The sequence below is a fragment of the Schistocerca nitens genome, chromosome 5 (assembly GCF_023898315.1).
Source record: "Schistocerca nitens isolate TAMUIC-IGC-003100 chromosome 5, iqSchNite1.1, whole genome shotgun sequence".
NCBI classification, from domain to species: Eukaryota; Metazoa; Arthropoda; class Insecta; order Orthoptera; family Acrididae; genus Schistocerca; species Schistocerca nitens.
Genome location: NC_064618.1, coordinates 343093507 through 343113100, shown reverse-complemented (window position 1 = coordinate 343113100; position 19594 = coordinate 343093507). Strand labels below are relative to the sequence as shown.

The following is a 19594-nucleotide window of genomic DNA, read 5'->3' as shown; positions in this document are numbered from 1 at the left end:
GATTTGTCAATCTTGCTTTCATTGGCCTTTTACTACGGTATCATTGAAATGTATTACAGATTTCAGTTCAAGACCTGTTACGACTCATCGCATCGTTCACTATTTTAACACTGAGATCATCACTCTCAGACCAATAAACTCTTTCACTGGACAATTTATGACAGCCAGTAAAGTTCAAGAACCTAACAAATAAACAAATTTCATCAGGTAAAACTGAAAAATTTATTTTATTTTTACACTTCCTAGTGTGTTTTTCAGTTTCCTCTACAATAATGCTTGCAACTTTGGTCTGAAAAGAGTTCTTCAGAAACCTTGACGGGAGTGAGACACTACAACCTTTCTTTCAGTTCATCCAACAGACAAGCTTTCTTCCCTATGTCAGGACATGAATATTTCAGAACCTGATAACACCATTAAACTTCCTCTTTATGGGCTCCTTTAGAAGAGACATGAGGAATGTCTTCACTGTCTTTCTCCTGTAAGTTTCAGCAGTACCTTCAATAGCACTTGGATACATATTTCCTAACAAGTCATCTTTAATATTTTCCTTGCCAGTCTGGTCATTTACATCTGGAGGTAGAGCTACTAAGTCTGCTTCTATTCCTTCAGGAAATAAGTATTTTACTGCCTCTTCAACACTTTTAAAATCATGGCAAATAAATCTGAAAAGACTGAAAAACATAACATTTATTATGGAAACATCCCGTACCCTTAAATAAGAACAGCAAGTTTTCATGCACTGGGACTCAAAATGTAATAAACTATTTTCGCTTTCATAAGTACCAAACAATATCACAGTACTCAATTATGCAGCAGCCAGAAAATGACATTGATCCTTACCTTAGATGCAGCCACAAAATAAAAATAGAAATAACCAGCAGGCTCTGCAAAAACACTCCACTTCTGTTAACTGTTTTCAACTGAATAATTGTACTAGACAGATAACAATGGTATCCATTGTTGATGGAAAACTTACTTTACAACAAAAACCCATTGTTGGTTTGGAGTAGCATACATTGCAATAATGATGGGAAAATGGACTGTCCTCAATCAAGGACAATGGGCAATAACGGGTTAAGACAGCTGCTGCTTTGAAAGGAGGTGCTGCTCCTTAGTTATATTAATGTAGTTGTTCCAACAGCTATTTTTTGGTTATATAAATTAATAAAATTTCCAGTAGCTAGCTACATAAAGAAGTTTTGTATATGTTGCCATTCAACAAGGTGCTATTTGTCTATTTTCTTTGGTTAAGTCTTTGTGCTTAAAAACATAGCCTAAAGCTAAGGTATATTTAAACATCTGAGGCCAGCAAAAATTTAATTTGCTACTGTTACAATTCACAGCTGCTCAATGTAGGAGAGAAGCAGTATGGCTGTCATTAACAAATTATACTTTGAAATTATTATCTTTAACTGAGGTTTCAAATTACTGATGGTTATGTTTTGTATGATGTTAATAAGCCTTAGCATTGCTAGTCCAGTAAGCTATGCATAAGGTATTCTGTAGATTTTGGAAGATGGGAGAGAGGTACTGACAAACAAACATTTTCATTCACTTATCAGATCATAAAATGAGCTGGAATAAGTTGATAGAATTACTGCCTATAAAAAAAGGAAGAGAAGACAGCTTCAATATCCAGTGTGGCACAGTTTTATTTTGGTTCAAATGGCTCTGAGCACTATGGGACTCAACTGCTGAGGTCATTAGTCCCCTAGAACTTACAACTAGTTAAACCTAACTAACCTAAGGACATCACAAACATCCATGCCCTAGGCAGGATTCGAACCTGCGACCGTAGCGGTCTTGCGGTTCCAGACTGCAGCGCCTTTAACCGCACGGCCACTTCGGCCGGCTACAGTTTTATTTTGTTGACTTTTTGTACACACTGTATGTAAGAACATAACGCTTTATCATTGGCATTTAAAAAAATGAAATTGAATTATTGTGAATAATATTTACCAGGAATAATTCCATCTTCAAATGCTGGTTTGGCTACTGGCTCAAAACCACCTGCAAGCAGCCTTCCATCATTTTCTCTGAGATAAATGTGGCCATCTAAGTCTCGGACCACTGAAAAGGTAATTAAGTTAACAAAGTCCAGTTACACTAACTTGTGTAAGCAACTCTAAGACATCTATGACACACAATAATCATTTTATTCAAATCTTGAAATTCTGCTGAGAAGGAGTTTGTTACTAGACAGGGAGGTTTAGACAGATATCATTACAGGTTTGTCCCTTTATAGGTAACATATGGAAAAGATACAAACTCAACATTCCTTTACAATTTATGAGATTTTCAGATTGCTCACTGAAAATTTTACCATATAGGCCATTTTGTATAATATACAAGCAACATACACAGAAACGTAACCAGATAAAACTGCCAGTTCTTTCCTATTTAGTTTGAAAGTATCACATTAACTATTACAATTGTGGTTAATAATGTATTACAGATTCCCACAGTCCCCAACTATATTTTTTCAAGCAAGGTGGAACACGCATAGCATTATATTACTTTGAAGAGTGTTCACATTCATCTTATTAACAAGATGGAAAATAGTTCTACAGCAATGCAGTTTATCTGCGCCTTTAACATGTTTGCAGCATCTCTCCAAAGCAACATAATCTGCATTCCTTACCTATTACATTTATTGTAAAGAATGTAAGAGTTTTCATGATGTAGATACATGGTAAAGGAGAAAGTTTGAAAGTGCTGATAGCTGCTTTAGAGTCTCCCCATAAAGTAACCCCATATTTAAGACAAGAATGAAAGTAGGCATTACATCTGTTTGTTATTGTTTTCTCACTACAGCAGGCTTTTAGTGAGCAAAGAAGGTAGCATGTTTTGCTCAGTTTTCTGTTAAGGTATAGTGTGTTTATTCCATTTTATAATGTGGCAATCAAGCAGTTTCTGTTTAAGATCATTGCTGCAGCCTATATGCAATGTAACATGACTCTGATGTGGGTATATAAGCACCAACACATAGGCAAGGTATTAGCATGGAATTTGTGTCCATCCAATGTGTTTGCGGTAAATGCAGAAATGTGAACTATGGCGACGTTATTACCAAATGCGTTCAAAACAGGACCAACATGCTGTTATTCTTTTCTTGGCTGCCAAATGACAAACAGTGGTAGACATCCATCCGACAATGAAGAAAGCATGTCTGTTGAAAACCATCATTGTGGAATGGTGCACCAAGTTCCATGCTGGGTGCAATTCGACACAAGACATCAGCTGATCTGGGAGGCCAGTCTTATCTACTACAAATAAACTCAAGTGTTAGACACTTGAGTAGCTGCACTATAGTCCTGATATCTCCCCATAAAATTTCACACCTTCTGTCCTTTAAAAAAGACTTTGACGGATTGACGATTACTATGGGACAAAGCTGTGCAGCAAACAGTTACAGACTTCTTCATGCAGCAGGACACGGTGTTTTACTAAACAGTTATCTTCATCCTAGTGCATCAGTGAGATCATTGCCTCACTGCTCACAATCGTAACGATTTTGGACTGTAAAGCCTGCGATGGAAATGTTTTGATCAACCCTTATAAATTGCTTTGCAGCCATAGACATAAGAATTTGGTTTCCATACTGTTAGCCATTGGTTCATTATTGACAGAGACAAACAGAATGTACATATGCTTCTTCGGGGCATTGTGGAATTTCAGTGGAAAAAAAAAAGAAGAAAAAAAGAAGAAGAAAAAACTATCTATTACATGCACATATGTGTGGATGGATATGTGTGTGTGTGGCGAGTGTATACCTGTCCTTTTTTCCCCCTAAAGTAAGTCTTTCTGCTCCCAGGATTGGAATGACTCCTTACCCTCTCCCTTAAAACCCACACCCTTTCGTCTTTCCCTCTCCTTACGTCTTTCCTGATGAAGCAACCTAGGGTTGCGAAAGCTTGAAGTTTGTGTGTGTGTTTGTGTGTTTTTTATTGTGTCTATCTACCAGTGCTTTCTCGTTTGGTAAGTTACAGCATGTTTGTTGGAGAGAGAGAGAGAGAGAGAGAGAGAGAGAGAGAGAGAGAGAGAGAGAGAGAGAGAGAGAGAGAGTAGTTAATATGTTAAATTGGTACTATAATTTAGTATGAATTTAGTAAGTTAACCAAGTACTTTAGGGACACTTTATAACATCCAAAATTATATATATATATATATATATATATATATATATATATATATATATATATATATATATATGTTTCCCTCTATTAATTTATATCATTAATTTGAACCCAACAATTACGTTTGTTATTGTCACTGTTGTATTTCGAAATCTTTTCTGTCATCTTATTTTCTCTTTTTGTTTGTGCCAGTAGTTTCACTTTGTATTCACCTTCTCCTTTTTACCGTAATCTACTATACAATTTTATCCCGCCTATATAGACTCAATAATACGTCACCCACTTCCAAACCATAACCAAAATTTTTTTCCGCTTTCAACACTACCGCTGCTATGAAATCCACCGTTTCTAGTCCACAAACAGTTCATTTCAGCTATTAAACAACCTTTTCGTCTAGTTCTGATAACTTTCGCTTTATTTCCATTTCCGTTCTTCCCACATCACTGATAATTTTTAGCCGCTTCCCACAGGTTTAAATGTCATTATTTCTTCGCCAGACTATTGTTAGCCTAATTTTCATAATCTGCCACCACAAAACCACTCTTTTTAACACATTTACACGCCGTTTTTTCGAAATTTTCCCGAATCTCTCCATCCTTTAACGTGTTTTGGCGGCAACACAACCACCTAACCTATGTGCACATCGTTCTCTACCAACCCAAGTTCACCACAGGATCAACATAGCCCAACTTTAACCAACACTTTTTCGCCTTTTTTCACAACAGATCTCCAGTTACTTTCTCCAGTTATTTTCATTTTCATCTCAACCTCATGTTACACTTTCCACCTTCTAATACCATGGCACCCTCACAACACCCCCACAACGACCCCATTAAGTTTTATTTACATTCCCTCCGCAAACATGCCTTCTCCCTAGCCAGATTACGCTCGCATATTTTATTTTCTCAGGCTTGTCTGACATTTGGCATTACCCCCAAAGGCCTCACACTTAAAGTTCCCATCTCTGGCTGCAACCCTTCTTTCCATCAGTCCCTATACCAGTTCCAAACTGAACAATCCATTGCCCTCACCCACCTAATCCTTCACCTACACATCAACTCAGCCAATGAACACACCTGTCAACTCCTATCCTTAATAAAAGTCCTCAATCTTTCCTCTCCCACTTCCACACCGGCTGTTCAGAGCATCCTCCTACAGGCCAACCGCAAATTAGAACAACATGCCACCCTTCACCTCAAAAAACTATCCAATCTCCTGGTTTCCCACCTCTGGAAAGGCAACTCACTCACCCTTCACAACCTTTCCAGCAAACCTCAACCTCCTCTCATTGCACACAAACCCAGTCTCTCCCATCTACTCAACCTCCCACTTCCAGCTCCACTCCCTCCAAAACCTCAAAATTCCAATCAACACAATCTGGAACCACAACACCCTAATTCAGTAGTTAACCTTTCCTCCAAACCTCTCTCCCAATCCGAAACCTCTGTCCTATCCAAAGGCCTCACCTTCAGCCCCACTCCCAGATTCAACCAAACAGCCCTCGTCAAAGATTTACTGTCCTACACTCGTACTCTCTGCTGGAAGTATCACTTTGCCACGAAGAAAAATGATCCTAATCCTACTCCTAATGATCCAACTCCCCAAGACACTATCCAAATTGAACCCTGCCTGGAACAGTTCCGTCCTCCGTCACAGCGGGACTCACCTCCTCTTCCTCAAAATCACCCTCTCCAAACCTTCCAGGAATTTCTGACTTCCACCCTTGCCTCTCAATCCTTCTTAAAAAACCTTAATCCTACTCCCAACATCACCACTGCTGAAGCCCAGGCTATCCGTGATCTGAAGGCTGACCGGTCCATTGTCATCCTTCCGGCGGACAAGGGTTCCACGACCGTGGTACTTGATCGTCGGGAGTATGTGGCTGAGGGACTGCGTCAGCTTTCAGACACCACCACATACAAAGTTAGCCAAGGTAATCCCATTCCTGATGTCCAGGCAGAGCTTCAAGGAATCCTCAGAACCTTAGGCCCCCTACAAAACCTTTCACCTGACTCCATCAACCTCCTGACCCCAACGACACCCCACACCCCTACTTTCTACCTTCTTCCTAAAATTCACAAACCCAATCATCCCGGCCGCCCCATTGTAGCTGGTTACCAAGCCCCCACCGAACGTATCTCCGCCTACGTAGATCAACACCTTCAACCCATTACATGCAGTCTCCCATCCTTCATCAAAGACACCAACCACTTCCTCGAACGCCTGGAATCCTTACCCAATCCGTTACCCCCGGAAACCATCCTTGTTACCATTGATGCCACTTCCTTATACACAAATATCCCGCACGTCCAGGGCCTCGCTGCGATGGAGCACTTCCTTTCACGCCGATCACCTGCCACCCTACCTAAAACCTCTTTCCTCATTACCTTAGCCAGCTTCATCCTGACCCACAACTTCTTCACTTTTGAAGGCCAGACATACCAACAATTAAAGGGAACAGCCATGGGTACCAGGATGGCCCCCTCATACGCCAACCTGTTCATGGGTCGCTTAGAGGAAGCCTTCTTGGTTACCCAAGCCTGCCAACCCAAAGTTTGGTACAGATTTATTGATGACATCTTCATGATCTGGACTCACAGTGAAGAAGAACTCCAGAATTTCCTCTCCAACCTCAACTCCTTTGGTTCCATCAGATTCACCTGGTCCTACTCCAAATCCCATGCCACTTTCCTTGATGTTGACCTCCACCTGTCCAATGGCCAGCTTCACACGTCCGTCCACATCAAACCCACCAACAAGCAACAGTACCTCCATTACGACAGCTGCCATCCATTCCACATCAAACGGTCCCTTCCCTACAGCCTAGGTCTTCGTGGCAAACGAATCTGCTCCAGTCCGGAATCCCTGAAGCATTACACCAACAACCTGACAACAGCTTTCGCATCCCGCAACTACCCTCCCGACCTGGTACAGAAGCAAATAACCAGAGCCACTTCCTCATCCTCTCAAACCCAGAACCTCCCACAGAAGAACCACAAAAGTGCCCCACTTGTGACAGGATACTTTCCGGGACTGGATCAGATTCTGAATGTGGCTCTCCAGCAGGGATACGACTTCCTCAAATCCTGCCCTGACATGAGATCCATCCTTCATGAAATCCTCCCCACTCCACCAAGAGTGTCTTTCTGCCGTCCACCTAACCTTCGTAACCTCTTAGTTCATCCCTATGAAATCCCCAAACCACCTTCCCTACCCTCTGGCTCCTACCCTTGTAACCGCCCCCGGTGTAAAACCTGTCCCATGCACCCTCCCACCACCACCTACTCCAGTCCTGTAACCCGGAAGGTGTACACGATCAAAGGCAGAGCCACGTGTGAAAGCACCCACGTGATCTACCAACTGACCTGCCTGCACTGTGATGCATTCTATGTGGGAATGACCAGCAACAAACTGTCCATTCGCATGAATGGACACATGCAGACAGTGTTTGTTGGTAATGAGGATCACCCTGTGGCTAAACATGCCTTGGTGCACGGCCAGCACATCTTGGCGCAGTGTTACACCGTCCGGGTTATCTGGATACTTCCCACTAACACCAACCTATCCGAACTCCGGAGATGGGAACTTGCTCTTCAATATATCCTCTCTTCCCGTTATCCACCAGGCCTCAATCTCCACTAATTTCAAGTTGCCGCCACTCATACCTCACCTGTCATTCAACTACATCTTTGCCTCTGCACTTCTGCCTCGACTGACATCTCTGCACAAACTCTTTGTCTTTAAATATGTCTGCTTGTGTCTGTATATGTGTGGATGGATATGTGTGTGTGTGTGTGTGTGTGCGCGAGTGTATACCCGTCCTTTTTTCCCCCTAAGGTAAGTCTTTCCACTCCCGGGATTGGAATGACTCCTTACCCTCCTCCCTTAAAACCCACATCCTTTCGTCTTTCCCTCTCCTTCCCTCTTTCCTGATGAGGCAACAGTTTGTTGCGAAAGCTTGAATTTTGTGTGTATGTTTGTGTTTGTTTGTGTGTCTATCGACGTGCCAGCGCTTTCGTTTGGTAAGTCACATCATCTTTGTTTTTATATATATATAATTTTTTTTTTCCACTACGAGTGGAATATGAACGTGTGGATAATATTCATTCAATTCAATTATATAATTATTTCTTAAAAATATGATAATTATGTAAAACAGAGACAATATTTGTCTCACATTCTTTGTTAATCTATGTCATTCTTTTCTTTTGTTTTGTACCCTTTTGTCGTCTTCCTCTGATGTACATCGCCGATGCAAGATGCAAATCGATTTGAGGTTTGTTAAATGAAAAACATTTAATGTAAAATTATTGTACTTTTATGTTCATTTGCTGGTAAAACAAATAGAGCCAAATGCATTAAAACTATTTATGATCAATTATTGAAAATTCACTTCCTCTTTTAATTATAATTTTGTATTAATTGTTTTATCATAGCTGCAAGAAGCACAGCCATTGTTAGTTGCGATTATATAGCAACTTCGTCTGTACTTCTAGTTGAAAATAGCATGGGTTTGTGTTAAACTAATTTGCAAAAAAAAATGTAATAATTTTTTTATTGGTGGCATCAATTTAAATGATTTAAATGGTTTATTGGGAAAAGGAAAATCTTAATTAAAAAGGAAATTCTCTATCTTTTGTTGGCCGCCATCTTAACTTCTATTACTTAAATTACTTGAAACTGCAAACTTTCAATATTCCGATGTGTAAGAAATAAATGTGCACCAATGGTACTGAACTCTATTTATAAAAGAAAAAATTAATCGAATAAGACTGCATTTTCTAAGAACAGTGCTGATGGTATTTATTGTTGAACAAGATTTCATTGCTGATGTATGTGGCCAAAATTAAACCACGCACGAATCACGGAGAAAAATATTTCTGGTAGCATACATCAGTGTTGTGTGCGGGTGGTATTCTGTGGTTCCTTTTCATGATCAATTTGCTAAGAATAATTAAATCCATCGAAGACAAAAAAATTATAAAAGCTCTGAGGTACGATCTGTAATTTTAGTGATATGAACACAGCTTACAGTCAACATTATTACACTACGTCAGGTGGGATTCTTGTGCAATTTGAACAAAATAATTATCCAGGAGAAGTTGTAGTATGAATAATGCATTATACATGTGTATAATATTGTCAGTGTCATTTACAAAATCAAATCAATGCAAAAACTGCTAAAAAAAAAAAAAACAGAGTGAATTCAAACCGCAGAATACCATAGAGTATCATATCATCCATATTCATTGCACTTGTCGATGTTGATGATACACAAAAACCGCCACAACTTTTACACTAAATACGGCATATAATTCAGTACCTTCTTCAAAAATTAGCTGTGTAGTAGAAATGTGTGGAGCAACAATCTAATTTTTATTTATTTACTGTCCATATAATAATCACTTTTCAGACATTGCCATAGATACAGTTCATATATACATTGGGATACAAGGTTGTACTAATTGTAATTATCTTACCAATGAAAGATAAACATATACATTGATGTAAAAAGTGAAGATCAGAAATTATCGGTTTTTGTTACAAAAATAAACTTATAGCTATACACACCACATACTGGCCTCAATGGTCAGAGACAGTTGTCATGTGTATGTGAGCTATGCTTGTGCAAATGTGTGTGTTTTCTACTTTAGAACAAGGAAAACCACTTCTGTCACAGAACAGATTGCTTATGAGGTGATGGACAGGTCTGTAGTGGGTAGTAAATGCGCCAATGTCACGCCATGAGAAAGTCAATCTTTAATTTGCTCTTATGCCAGTGTATCCTGCTTCAAGTGACCACACACCTACTGTGTCCCCCTCCGCCCTCTCCCTCAGCCCTGATAGAATTCATGTGTGCAGTTCAAACAAAGTGCTACTTTAGAAGAAGCCCTTTTAGCTGAGAGCTCACATATTAGCAGTCTTTTTGTTGTGACCGTCTCAACTCAACATCTCCTCTATATGGTGAGTAGCAGTCTATCCTTTTCATAATATTGTCATTACTCCAGCCTGGATTTTCCATTGTCTTTGAAGGAGACATTACAATTTTAAATCTTCTGTGGAACAACAGAATTTCTCTATTAACAACTGCTACAGTTTACTATTTAAAACAATGGAAACCCCACCTAGGAATATCACCAATGTAGGAAAAGAGAGCTTGCTACATACCACAAAGAAGACATGTTTCCTACATTTATCCATCATTTTTATTTGCAGCTCCTTGTATTGGCCATGTTTGCAGTTAAAATTGTTGGATGTGAGGTCCGCCAGTTATGTAAACCACTGTTTTTCTCAGTACCCAAACATGTTTCGGCACCACTGTGCCATCATCAGTGGGTTTTCATTTTTATTTATTCTTTACATTTGGTGTGCATGAATTTTCTGGATCACTTGTGTGTTAATTACTACAAGTAGCTTGTCATGTTTTCATGTGGCAAGTACTTCCATTATCCGCATAATGCTGAAGTGTTGTGATGCACACGTAACTGTAACAAGTATTTTTCACAAATAATGTAGTAAAACACTTTTCACTTCACTAGAACACAGTGATGCACACCAAATGTAAAGAATAAATAAAAACGAAAACCCACTGATGATGGCACAGTGGTGCCGAAACATGTTTGGGTACTGAGAAAAACGGTGTTTTGCATAACTGGCGGACCTCACATTCAACAATTTTCCTACATTGTTGTCAGTTTATTATATCGTCTTCTTCTTCTTCTTCTCCTTCTTGCAGATTATTTATGGTTGGTGCTGCTGCTCATCCCCCAGTTTGCCTTCTTATTCAGTCTCAACTTTTCTCAGTGTTCATACACGGTCTGTTCAAATTAATGTGACTATCGTCTATGTTCAATATCAATCTGCAGTGACTATGCATAGATGGTATGTGGCAGCACTAGCAGCGGAGGTATATGAAGTGTCTCATCGTCATAATGTGGAAACTGAGCAATTTATGATTTCCAAAGGGGCTTGACCATTGGCTTGTGGGCCAAAGATGGAAACAGTTCTGAAACAGCTAAATTTGTAAACTGATGCCGCTGTGATTAAAGTATACTGGGCAGGGCCAAACGGTGCTGTCTAAACCAGCAAGTATGGTGCACCACGGGCCACAGTTAACGGGGGTGAACAACTGCTGTGAAGATGTGTATGGGTGAACAGACATGCAACTGTTTAAGCAACTGACTGCCCAGATGAACCGAAGGACTGCCAACAGCATCTCCTCAATGATCATTAAGTCAATGTTGCTGCTTATGGACCTCCACAGCAGGTTCCTAGTTCATGCACCTATGCTGTCTGCTGTTCATTGGCGACAAAAGCTGGAATTTACATGCCAATATCACAACTGGACAGGTGGCCTTTTCCAATGAATCAAGATTAATGGTAAATGGGACAGATGGGTGTTGGCATATATGATGTGAAATGTCTGAAAACAAACACTGTGCAACAGTCTTCGGAAGTCTCCATGCTGGAGGGGGAAATGTTATGGTCTGGGGAATATTTTTGTGGCAGCTGGACAATGCAATGTGTCACACACCTTGCAGTGTAAGTGCATGGTTCGAAGAGCACCAGAACGTGTTTACCATACTCCCCTGGCCACCAAACTCTCTGAATTTAAACCCAATTGAGAATCTGTGGATCACTTTGACTGGGTTCTTCATGCCAAGGATCTTCAACCGAGAAACCTAGCATAGCTCACAATGGCAGTGGAGTTGGTATGGCTCCACATCCCTGTTGGTACCTTCCAGAACCTCAGTGACTCCTGCACATCTTACAGTGGTCCGCACTGCAAAAGGTGGTTATTTAGGCTTTTGACACATTAATGTGATTGGACAGTGTAATCCTTGCTTCCATTGCCTCCTCCTCATCATCTTGCTAGTTGTGCTGTGGGTCACTGCTTTTCTTCTGCTACGATGGTATCCACTGAAGTATCCTGTTTGGTAATGCCAGACTTATTGTATTCCTCTTGAAGCTTTCTTAGCATATAGCTCAGATAATCTTCATCTTCTGCTACAGCAATCTGGTCATCCGCAAAATACAAGCTAAATATCTTGCTGTCCTCTCTACTGTTACTCTCATAACGTGGCATTTTCTATGCCATTTCTGCAGGCTTGCTTCTAGATACAGCTTAAACAGGATCGGTTTCAACCCATATCTCTGCCACAGAGCCTTAGTCATCTTGAATTCTTCTGTCCAGCTATTCTCAACCCTTAAGTTTGCTGTTTTATTTTAATTGAATCAGCTGTGGGTTACTGGTGAAACATTGTATATTAACTAAACAAACGCTGTTTTTTGCCCTTTGGAAATCAGTAATGTACTTGAAAACAAGCTCATAACCTGAAACCTAGGTTGTGCTGTAACAATGATAAAATTTGTGAAACAAGGCAAAAAAACAGTGCTTACTATATTATTTTCATATAATTTTGTAAGCACTCAGGAATCTTTGAACCAGCTCTGCGTCTTTCAACTTTCCCCCCCAGTTTGTTGGTGGGTACCTTTATTCTAGGACAATCACTGCAATATGTGTCTCCAGTCCAATCTTCATGCATTTTTCATGAGACAGTATTCATTATTGGTGTTCCTGCTCGGAATCCTGCTTGCTCTTCTTGCTGCTTGTAAGTTGGGTCTTTCTCCATCAGATCTCCAATTCCTTCAAGTACAGTCTTCCAATGAAAGGGCTCACTGCAAGACCCTTACAATTATTTGGGTCATTATATGTCCCTTTCTTACACACCGGTGTTATATAACAATTTCAGTGGCAAACACTTCACCAGCTCTGGATACATTGATCTATACCTTGCTGTTTTCTTCATCTTACAGCTGCCCACAGACTCTTGAACTTTTATATCTGAAGACCACAACTTCTCGTATTGCTTCCTTACCTCACAGGCTGATTTTCAAGGAATAAATGCTCAAAATACTTTGTCCATTGATTGTGACTAATGTTACTATCATGTCACTTGGCACTAGTTGACACACTGAACCCCATCAATCATCCTCTTCTGATATCCACACTTTTCTTCCCAAGCCTTATTTTTCCTTTTATTAACACTTCTCTCTTTACTTCTCTATTTTAGATACAATACCTATCTCTGCTTTGTCATTCATATTCAGGAACATCAAGTAAGCTTTTGTTTTCCTTTCAGTCATTTCTGTTAGTTCTACATCCCACCAAACTGGTTTCTTCTGTTTTTCATATTTTCCAAGAGCTTCTTTTGCTGCTACATCGATGGCCTTCTTTATAAGCTAGTAGGGAGGACCACAATGAGGATGCTCCAGGTAAAATGAATGAGACCACAGGTACGCAAAAGTACAATTTATTGCTTGGCAACAATACACAAAATGCATACATGTGCTACAGAGCACTCAGAAAGAACAGACTCCAAAGATTGTCTTGCAGCACTGTTGACTAGAGTGTTTTTCCTGTGTCAGCTGATGTAACATTGCTGAGTCACTTTGAAACATCACAAAGTACTTGTTTTGAGGAGCCAGGAACATGGGACCTGCTATGCGCAATCCACGTGTGGTATCGTGTAAGAATTCGCTTAATTGCATGTCCTGTAGTCGTGCTTCTGCTAGTTTGTTATGGTCAGTATCTACCGAGAATTTGTTGATCTGGAAAGATAATCTGCCATGACATTGTCTGCACTGTGAAAATGTCAAATGTCTGTTATGAATTGTGCAATGTAAACTAAATGGCAAAAACACCATGTGCAGCAATACTGTGCAGGATTGCGAATGGAATCTGCCGAAGGCCAATGATCCGTATAGATGGTCAAAGCCCTGCCCTCCACATTGTCTTTATAGTGCTGTACTGCTTTGTACACCACCAACAATTCCCTGTTGTACGCTGTGAGCTAGTCAACTTTTTGCAAAAGAAGTGTACTGGTTGCTGTATCCCTGCCATTCCAGTCACAGAAGTGATTGCATATGAGGTGATGGACAGGTTTGTAATGGCTAGTGCATGCACCAATGTCTCAGAATGAGGAAGTCAGTCTTTAATTTACTCTTATGTTGCATCAGCTAAGTCCACTGAATATATCTTTCGCCTATTATGTGTTTCCCTGCTAATTCACTCATAAGTAATGGCTGGATGGTTACTGGATCACAAAGGTGTTTGTGATAAAAATTTACCATACCAATCAATTGACATTGTTCTTGAAAGCTCTTTGGCTGTGGCAGTTGTCTAATGATCTCAGTCCATTGTATTGTAGGCCATATGCCTTTACTACTAAGTAAATGACCAAGGAAAGTAACTACTGACTGTCACAGCTGAGATTATTGTCACTGGCTATGACATCAAGTTTACGTAAGGCATCAAAAGCTAGTTTGAGATGCTCGTTGTGTTCATGTTGAGGAGTAGAGAAGACTAAAACATCATCTAAGTAGGTGTAGCAAATGGAAAACCTGAAAATAAAATTGACTACAAACCTTTTCCAAGCCTGTGCTGCTTTTTTGAGGCCATATGATGTAAAGGAATCCATGTGAAGTCCAAAAGGGGTGATAATAGCTATCTATCATGGAGATCAGCTGTCAGATCATGGGATCTGCAAAAAAGACTTTTTTCAGTCCAACACACTGAACATAGAGGTGGCTGCTAAATTGTGAGTAAAGTTCTCAATATTCGAAATTGGATAACTGTGAAGAATGGTGTGGACATCATTGAGAGACCGACAGTTACTGCACAGTCTATATGTGCCATCCTTCTTAGGTACAAGACGGACGGGTGAGGCTCAAGGACTATTGACCTGTCTAACAATACCAGCTTGGAATAACTCCTCTATAACCAACCTGGACGTGTGAATTTTTTTCTGGAGCTAATGTACACACCTTATGTGGACAGGAGGGCACGGTGTTGTGTTGATTTTATGAAGAATACATTGCAATAGCACTTTGTCTGAACCGCACACACGAATCTATCAGGGCTGCGGAAGAGTGCAGAATCATGATGCACTGGACTGACCTGTGTCAGCACTGGTGTAGATAGTGCAGGTTGTTCTGATGGTGTTTCTGACTGTTGATGGCTGCCCCATGTTCGCTGATTCATTTTTTATGGTAATGTCAGAATGATGAGGTTGTTCTCTTGTGAGCCGCTCCAGGTATGCATGTGAAGCCATGTGCTTGTCTGCATATGGGCAAATTTTACCTCATATCAAGTGGTTATCTTTGTGTACGCAAAATGTTTTTTGTTTCAGGTCGAGGTAGCACTGAGTGAGTTACAGGTAGCACTGAGTGAGTTACTCCAGTTTCAACACTGTTGTCAGACAGCATCAAAGTATTTGTTGATTCTGTATGTGTGTGTTGGTAAAAAAGAAGAGTTGCGAACTTGAGTTCATGCAATGAGGCAGAGCTGGTAATTGTTGTCTGATGAAGTAATACATTTTTGATGTTGTAACAAGGTGAGAAGCTTTATCTGCCAAAATTAGTTTCTTTTCTAATGATTCGCTCTCATACAATATCATTGCTAGTTGTAACTGAAGAGATAACTTTACAATCCACAGTGTCCATAGGGTGTGGTTCAACGTAAGTGTGGCACCGATAATATCTGAAGGTGTCTCCAAATTTGAGACAGTGTCTTGGTGCCTAATCATTGATTGTTATTTGCCTAATCATTGATCGTAAATAACTTGGCACATTTGCTGTTCATCACAAATGCCATGGCTGAAGAGAATCCACTTGGCAGTAGCAAACCATGTAGCCAGTTGCTCAAGGATGACAGTTTGGGTAGTAGATTGAGGTGAATAGTACTGTTGTCAAAAATTCTGGTATGCCTGTGGCATCACAGCTGGTTAGAGAGCAATGATGAATGAATTCTTGTTATGTGGAAGTAAATCTCCCAAAAGTGATCATGCACTGCCCACCTGGATATGCTCCACATGGCAGTACAAATGGGTTCAGCGAACTGTACCTTGTTTCCTTTATCCAGCTTGTTTAGCACTTCACGTTTAAAAGTTGGTACTGCTGTTACAGCAGATATTCCTCTTCTCAGACCATGCTGTACATTGTTGAATAACTTATATCTGATGAAATATGCCTCAACTTGTTTTAATATTACTTCTCTAGCAATTGACCAAGTTTTGATGTTAATGATACTGGCTGTAGTTTTTTGTGTCAGTTTTTATTTCCTTCTTGTACACTGGTAGAAAGACAGTGATTTTCAAGAGGTCAGGGAATTCTCTATGGCTCTGTGTATTTTTTGAGTACTGCAGTTTGTATTTCATTAAAAATAATTGTCTAATGTTCTTGACATCGAATTTTTGTAGAATCTTAGAACATGTCCTGAGCTCAAACATAATGAGATATCTCATACAAAATGACCTCCTCCATGCCCAACCAGCATCCAGCATCAATTCCAAAAACATCGATCATGCAGAGCCCAGCTGACACTCTTTTCACTTCACATACCAAAAGCTTTGGATCAGGACTCTAAGGGAGATGTAGTATTTCTTGATTTCTGAAAAGCATTCAACTCAGTAACACATCCACCCTTATTATCAAAAGTATGATCATATGAGATATTGAGCAAAATTTGTGACTGGATTGATGAGTTTTTGGTAGGAAGGATACAGAATATTATATTGGATTGAGAGTTGTCGTCAAATGTACAAGTAACTTCAGGTGTGCCACAGTGAAGTGTGTTGGGAGCTTTGCTGTTCATGATGTACCAGGTGATCGAAAAGTCAGTATAAATTTGAAAACTTAATAAACCACGGAATAATGTAGACAGAGAGGTAAAAATTGACACATATGCTTGGAATGACATGGGGTTTCATTAGAACAAAAAAAAAACAAAGTTCACAAAATGTCCGACAGATGCGCGTCGTTTCGTGATGATTGTGTGCTCAGCCACCACTTTTGTCATGCTTGGCCTCCCAGGTCCCCAGACCTCGGTCCATGCGATTGTTGGCTTTGGGGTTACCTGAAGTTGCAAGTGATCTCTAGGGATGCTAAAGGACAATATCCGACGCCAATGCCTCACCATAACTCCGGACATGTTTTACAGTGCTGTTCACAACGTTATTCCTCGACTACAGCTATTGTTGAGGAATGATAGCGGACATATTGAGCATTTCCTGTAAAGAACATCATCTTTGCTTTGTCTTACTTTGTTATGCTAATTATTGCTATTCTGATCAGATGAAGCACCATCTGTCAGACATTTTTTGAATGTTTGTATTTTTTTGGTTCTAACAAAACCCCATGTCATTCCAAGCATGTGTGTCAATTTGTACCTCTCTATTTACATTATTCCATGATTTATTCAGTTTTCAAATTTATACTGACTTTTTGATCACCCAGTATATTAATGACCATGCAGACAATATTAATAGCAACCTCAGACTTTTTGCAGATGATGCACTTATCTATAATGAAGTACTATTTGAAAGAACCTGCGTAAATATTCAGTCAGTTATTGATAAGATTTCAAAGAGGTGCAAAGATTGCCAACTTGTTTTAAATGGTCAGAAACGTAAAACTGGGTATTACACAAAATGAAAAAAATGTGTCGTTCTATGACTGCAATAATAGTAAATGACAACTGGAATCTGTAAACTCATACAAATACCTGAGTGTAACACTTTGTAGGGATGTGAAATGGAATGATCACATAGGCTCTGTTGTGGGTAAAGCAGGTGGTAGATTTTGGTTTATTGATAGACTACTGGGAAAATGCAATCAGTTTCCAAAGGAGATTGCTTACAAATCTCTTGTGTACCACATTCTACGAGGTGCATTCAAGTTCTAAGGCCTTCGATTTTTTTTCTCTGGACTGGAAAGAGATAGAAACATGCGCATTGTTTTAAAATGAGGCCGCATTCATTGTCAATACGTCCCAGAGATGGCAGCACCGTACAGCAGATGGAATTTTACCACCAGTGGCGAGAATGAGAACTGTTTTAAATACTTAAAATGGTGACGTTTTCCTTACTTGAACAGCGTGCAATCATTAGTTTTTTGAATTTGCGTGGTGTGAAACCAATTGAAATTCATCGACAGTTGAAGGAGACATGTGGTGATGGAGTTATAGATGTGTCGAAAGTGCGTTCGTGCGTGCGACAGTTTAATGAAGGCAGAACATCGTGTGACAACAAACCGAAAAAACCTCGGGCTCGCACAAGCCGGTCTGACGACATGATCGAGAAAGTGGAGAGAATTGTTTTGGGGGATCGCCGAATGACTGTTGAACGGATCGCCTCCAGAGTTGGCATTTCTGTGGGTTCTGTGCACACAATCCTGCATGACGACCTGAAAATGCGAAAAGTGTCATCCAGGTGGGTGCCATGAATGCTGACGGACGACCACATGGCTGCCCGTGTGGCATGTTGCCAAGCAATGTTGATGCGCAACGACAGCATGAATGGGGCTTTCTTTTCATCGGTTGTGACAATGGATGAGACGTGGATGCCATTTTTCAATCCAGAAACAAAGCGCCAGTCAGCTCAATGGAAGCACACAGATTCACCGCCACCAAAAAAATTTCGGGTAACCGCCAGTGCTGAAAAAATGATGGTGTCCATATTCTGGGACAGCGAGGGCGTAATCCTTACCCATTGCATTCCAAAGGGCACTACGGTAACAGGTGCATCCTACGAAAATGTTTTGAAGAACAAATTCCTTCCTGCACTGCAACAAAAACGTCCGGGAAGGGCTGCGCGTGTGCTGTTTCACCAAGACAACGCACCCGCACATCGAGCTAACGTTACGCAACAATTTCTTCGTGATAACAACTTTGAAGTGATTCCTCATGCTCCCTACTCACCTGACCTGGCTCCTAGTGACTTTTGGCTTTTTCCAACAATGAAAGACACACTCCGTGGCCACACATTCACCAGCCGTGCTGCTATTGCCTCAGAGATTTTCACGTGGTCAAAACGGACTCCTAAAGAAGCCTTCGCCGCTGCCACGGAATCATGGCATCAGCGTTGTGAAAAATGTGTACGTCTGCAGGGTGATTAAGTCGAGAAGTAACGCCAGTTTCATCGATTTCGGGTGAGTAGTTAATTAGAAAAAAAATCGGAGGCCTTAGAACTTGAATGCACCTCGTACAATACTGCTCAACTGTGTGGTACCTGTGCCAAATAGGACTAACAGGCAATACTGAATGTATACAGAGACAGGCTGCACGAATGGTCACAGGTTCGTTTGACCCATGGGAGAGTGTCACAGAGACACTGAAGAAACTGAACTGGCAGATTCTTCAAGATAGACATAAATTATCCTGAGGAAACCTATTTACAAATTTTCAAGAGCCAGCTTTAAATGACTCAGGAATATACTACAACTCCCTATGTATTACTCCCATAGGCATCGTGAGGACAAGATTAGATTAATTACAGCATGCACAGAGGCATTTGAACAGTAATTCTTCCTGTGCTCCATACATGAATGGAATGGCAAGAAACCTTAATAACTGGTACAATGGGGCATACTGTTTGCCTTGCTGTTCACAGTGGTTTGCA

The 19594-nt window shown here is 40.4% G+C and overlaps 1 protein-coding gene across 4 annotated transcripts in view; it reads right to left on the bottom strand.

Annotated features, from left to right (window-relative positions):
• LOC126259473 (pyruvate dehydrogenase phosphatase regulatory subunit, mitochondrial) overlaps window positions 1-19594 on the bottom strand; it is a 161555-nt gene that overhangs the window by 114764 nt on the left and 27197 nt on the right. For all 4 annotated transcript variants that reach the window (XM_049956309.1, XM_049956308.1, XM_049956306.1 and 1 more), the window contains one exon: window positions 1960-2070. In XM_049956309.1, the coding sequence (XP_049812266.1) occupies window positions 1960-2070 (111 nt within the window). The remainder of the gene's footprint in view (window positions 1-1959; window positions 2071-19594) is intronic.